The sequence below is a fragment of the Sorghum bicolor genome, chromosome 10 (genome assembly GCF_000003195.3).
Source record: "Sorghum bicolor cultivar BTx623 chromosome 10, Sorghum_bicolor_NCBIv3, whole genome shotgun sequence".
Taxonomy (NCBI): Eukaryota; Viridiplantae; Streptophyta; class Magnoliopsida; order Poales; family Poaceae; genus Sorghum; species Sorghum bicolor.
The window spans coordinates 47976890-47982089 of record NC_012879.2 but is presented as its reverse complement, the minus strand read 5'-3'; the positions used below and the strand labels follow the sequence as shown (position 1 = coordinate 47982089).

Sequence of the window (5200 nt, the reverse complement as noted above, 5' to 3'; positions counted from 1 at the left end):
GAGTTTGAATCCGCACGTAGTGAGCAATTTTATGTCGATTAAAATCTTTTTTCCCAATCTTTAAAAGCCGATTTCATATTTTATCTTTAAAGCCGATTTCATATTTTCTAGAAAAATGTTTTCACAGACGGTTATAAACCCCGGCGATTATGAAAAGTATCTGTAGAAATGTGTTTACAACCACTACTATTGAGCTTCTTTCTTACTAGTGTGAGTTATTAATGCCATCACTTATGGTCCAGCCAACTGTCCTATTTGTTGCTATGTCATTGTCCAAAAAGATGTTCTATATTTTTGTAGCCGTGCTACTGCTATCTTTATGATGCACAATGAACTACTAAATTATATTAATAATATTTTTTGGAAAAAGTTTATATAACCCCAAACTATCTAGGGTAAAATATTTCATCCCCAAAATATAAAACCAGATATTCTACCTCCTGAACTTTCAAAACCGGTCAACTAACCCCCTACAGTGGTTTTAGAGAGTGGTTTTATCTTTTTCTTTTTTATAAATTTCCACTAAATCTCTAAAAAAGAATAATAAATCATAAAAAAAATCATAAAATGAATAGTTTAATTTTGTTGGACTCCTCATGAGTAGATCTACATAATGAATATATAATATGGTATACTTTAGATAAAGTTTTTATTGTAGCTTTAAATCTATGTTTTTCTATAATTAATAAGAATAATTCATATATGTAGTTCTTATGGTTCAATTGTGGTAAAATTTTTATGGTGGGCTCATTATTATACGCTTGAACCATGGTAAAAGTTTTGTACACATTGGATCATGTATAACTCGTTAAATCTATGCTTTATCTACAACTAAGTTATACGTGATCTAATGAGTATGAAATTTTTACCATAGTTCAAGAATACAATATTGAGCCCATCGTAAAATTTTTACCACAATTGGACCATAGGAACTACATATATAAATTATTCGAATTAATTAAAAATATATATTTAAAGCTACAACAAAAACTTTATACTAAAGTATACCATATTATATATTCACTCTATAGATCTACTCATCAGGAGTCCAAAAAAATTAAATTTTTTATTTTATAATTTTTCTGTTATTTATTATGATTTTTCAAAGATTTAGCGGAAATGAATAAAAAAGAAAAGGACAAAGACACCCTCTAAAACCACTTGAGGGGTTATTTGACCGGTTTTGAAAGTTCAGAGGGTAAAATATCCGGTTTTATAGTTTTGGGGAGCCATCCTAGATAGTTTGGGCGGTTATGTAGACTTTTCCCAATATTTTTTTAGAACTACACAATACAACATAGACACCAATAACACGCACGTATACTCACCCCTATAAACATACATATATAAACCTTACCTCTATGAGCAACTCCAAAGGAATGAGCCGGTAGATCTTCAAATTCATGATGTCACTATATGCAGCTCGTTGTCGACGGAGACGTTGCCTACCATTGAAAGCATAGCGCCGTTAAATCTTAGAATAAATCGAGGAAATTGTGAGCACCTATTTTAAGTCAACAATTTAAACCCAGGTAGACTCGTTCCACCACACGAAATCCAACTAATTAATCTATGATCAGTTTGCATTATATTACTAATGTGTTATCTTGTTTGCAACACTATCTCCCATGCAATTCATTATGCTACTCTCTGTATTCCAAAGTATAAGATGTTTGGATTTTTAGATATATTTGGTTTTATTATATAGTATCTAGAAATAGTGTATTTCTAATAAGGCTTGTTTAGTTCATCCAAAAAGTAAAAACTTTTCAAGATTCACTGTTAAAATCGAATCTTGGGACACATGCATGAAGCATTAGATATAGAGGAAAACAAAAACTAATTGCACAGCCTGTAAATCACGAAATGAATCTTTTGAGTCTAGTTAGTTCATGATTAGAAAATATTTGTCAAATAAAAATGAAAATGCTACAGTACCGAAATCCGAAATCTTTTCGGAACTAAACAAGGCCTAAGTGTCTTCAAAAATCAAACATCCTTTAATCTGGAACGAAGGGAATGCTAATTTTTATGCCTGAATCATTTCCCAATCTAATTATTAGTATAAAAAAGAATCACAGAGGTGCTATGAGCACATAGGCGCGCGTAAGTCACTCGCATATACTACTACGCAGCATGGATGCAGCATTGTTGCTTCAACTCGGTGGCAAGGGAAAAATAAATAATATTGTACAATATCATAGGACAAAACTAGGGTATTGAATTTGGATCAGATGGATCAAAATTCATTTGTTGGGAGTGCATGATGAAACACTCGAATAACCAGGCGGACCAAAATGCATGTGTGTTAGTCCATTCTAACAACCAGTTGTAGCCTTGTACTAGGTGATAATAACGATTACAGCCAGATAAAAAGAGTCTCGATCGGGCGCTCTGTCTCACTCTCGTGTTCTCCGCTAGACCTGGTCTCATGGCAGCTCTCAGGGCTCAGGCAAGGACACAGATGCAAGCTTCCAAGTGCAGGATCCGTGCAGTCATGCGCCGTCACTTCCCTCTCCCGCTCTCCGCAAAATGGTGTCTACGTTCTCCCGGCAGCTGGCTCTCTCCACACCAGTTTACAACCACCAGCAGGCCTGTCCCTGAGGGCGTGCAGCCTGGGTGATGGCGCAAGCGCAACCACTAGTTTGATTGTTTCGTTGGCCCACTAGCATTGCCCCACTAGCGAGCCTACTAAAAAAAATGATTTTCCGGCCGGCCGCACGGCCTGGCAATCTGTGATCTTCACGGGACGGCCCTGCCACCAGCTGCTCATTTCCATTGCCAATCTGCTAGTATCGGTGAACCTGCCTCGTCATCCACGATCCCAAAAAAAAAAGAAAAAAAAATGGCTATCCGGAGCTTTGCAACATCACTCCTCGCCGCCGCTTACTTCGCCATCGTGCAGCATGTGGCCTCGGTTACACCGGCAGCTGCTGCTCCGTCGCCTGATACCGCGTCCTTCCTCCACTGCCTCGCCGTCCACCTCCCTCCGCGAGCCGTCTACACGAACGCGTCCCGGTCGTTGTACACGCTCGCCCTCGAGTCCTCCATCAGGAACCTGCTGTTCGTGACGCCGGCGACCCCGACGCCGATCGCCATCGTCGCGGCGAGAAGCGCCTCCCACGTCCAGTCCGCCGTGCGCTGTGGCGTCCGCCACGGTGTCAGCGTGCGCCCGCGCAGCGGCGGCCATGACTACGAGGGTCTGTCCTACCGCGCCCTCCGCGCGGCGGGGCGCCCCTTCGCCGTCGTTGACCTGGCCTTGCTCCGCGCCGTCAGCGTCGACGTGTGGAACGAGACGGCGTGGGTCGGGTCGGGCGCCACGCTCGGCGAGCTCTACTACGCCATCGCGAACCACACCGCGCGCCTCGGTTTCCCCGGCGGTCTTGGCCCGACGGTGGGCGTCGGAGGTCACCTCAGCGGCGGCGGCTTCGGGCTGCTGCTGCGGAAGCACGGCCTCGCCGCGGACCATGTCGTCGACGCCGTAATCGTGGACGCCATGGGGAGGCTCCTGGACAGGGCTGCCATGGGTGAGGACCTCTTCTGGGCGATACGAGGCGGCGGCGGCGGGAGCTTCGGCGTCGTGCTGTCATGGAAGCTGCGCCTGGTGCGCGTGCCGCCGGTCGTCACAGTGTTCACCATCCACCGGCCACGGAACCAGTCCGCCACCGCTCTCCTCACCAGGTGGCAACACGTGGCGCCGGCGCTGCCCCGCGACGTCTTCCTCCGCGTCGTCTTGCAGAACCAGGACGCGCAGTTCGAGTCCCTGTACCTCGGCGCGTGCGCCGGGCTCGTCGCCACCATGGCCCGGAGCTTCCCGGAGCTCGGCATGAAGGCGCAGGACTGCATCGAGATGACATGGATCCAGGCCGTCCTCTACTTCGCGTTCTACGGCACGGGGAAGCCGATGGAGCAGCTCCTGGACCGGGGAACCAAGCCGGACCGCTACTTCAAGGCCAAGTCCGACTACGTTACGGAGCCCATGGCGAGCCACGTGTGGGAGAGGACGTGGAGCTGGTTGCTCAGGGACGGCGCCGGGCTGCTGATCCTGGACCCCTACGGCGGCAGGATGCGCAGCGTCGCGCCGTCGGCGACGCCGTTCCCGCACCGGCGGGAGCTCTACAACCTCCAGTACTACGGGTACTGGTTCGAGAACGGGACAGAGGCGAAGGAGAAGCATGTGGGCTGGATCAGGGGGCTGCACCGGGAGATGGAGCCGTATGTGAGCAAGAACCCCAGGGGCGCCTACGTGAACTACAGGGACCTGGACCTCGGTGTCAACGATGACGACGGCCATGGCGGCGTGACTAGCTATGGGAAGGCGAGGGTTTGGGGGGAGACGTACTTCAAGGCCAACTTCGAGAGGCTTGCCGCGGTGAAGGCGAAGGTGGATCCCCATGACTTCTTCAGGCACGAGCAGAGCATCCCTCCACTTGTGTCCACGCTCAGAAACTTGTGACTTGTTAGAAACATAACATATTCCTAGTTAGAAAAGCTGATTTAAACAGTGTTCGAAAGAACGTGTTATATATATGGGGCAGTGACTTTGGCACCAGGTGCATGCGTGGATTTGAGCCACAGCGTGTTTGGTTTATTAGATTGAAGTGATCCGAAATCATACAATCGTAGAACCGAAGCTGAGAATGTCGTTTTGGTTTGCAATGTGTGGAGCCGCACTATTCATCATCGGATGGTTATCTAAGCCGCCCTCAAGGCAGGCCGGCAATCTTCCGGTCCGAACATTCGCACCGGAGACGCCGTCCGATGATTCTCGCCCGATGATTCTTAGGTATGTACGTTTTCTTTTTATTTCTTTCTTTTTTTTTGTTTTTTCTTTCCTTTTCTTTTCTTCTTCTTTTTTTCTTTTTATGTTTCTTTTATTTTTCCGTTGCTGTTAGTTTTCTTCTCTTTTTTTGTTTCTTTTTTATTTTTCTTTTTCTTGCTACATTTTCTTTTCTTTAATTTCTTTTCATTTTTTCTTTCTTTTTTTCATTTTATATTCCGTTTGGTTCTTTTTTTATCTTTTTTTTGCTTTATTTTTATTTTTCTTTTTTGTTTTATATTATTCTTTATTTTGTATCTTTATCTTTTTCTTATTCTTATTATTTTCTTTGATGTTCACGTACTGATGTTCTATTTTTTATTTTTTCTTTTGATTTTGTTTTTCCTTTTATTTTTTAATTATGTTTTTTTATTCATGTTT

General features: G+C 44.8%; 1 protein-coding gene across 1 annotated transcript; it reads left to right on the top strand.

The window, feature by feature from the left end:
- On the top strand, window positions 2227-4620 carry LOC8061940 (berberine bridge enzyme-like 22). The gene has a single exon (XM_021448729.1). The coding sequence runs from the start codon at window positions 2846-2848 to the stop codon at window positions 4454-4456; it is 1611 nt and encodes a 536-aa protein (XP_021304404.1). The 5' UTR covers window positions 2227-2845; the 3' UTR covers window positions 4457-4620.

Excerpts from the sequence above, each read along its gene's own strand:
- LOC8061940 (XM_021448729.1), top strand. The coding sequence starts at position 2,846 with ATGGCTATCCGGAGCTTTGCAACATCACTCCTCGCCGCCGCTTACTTC.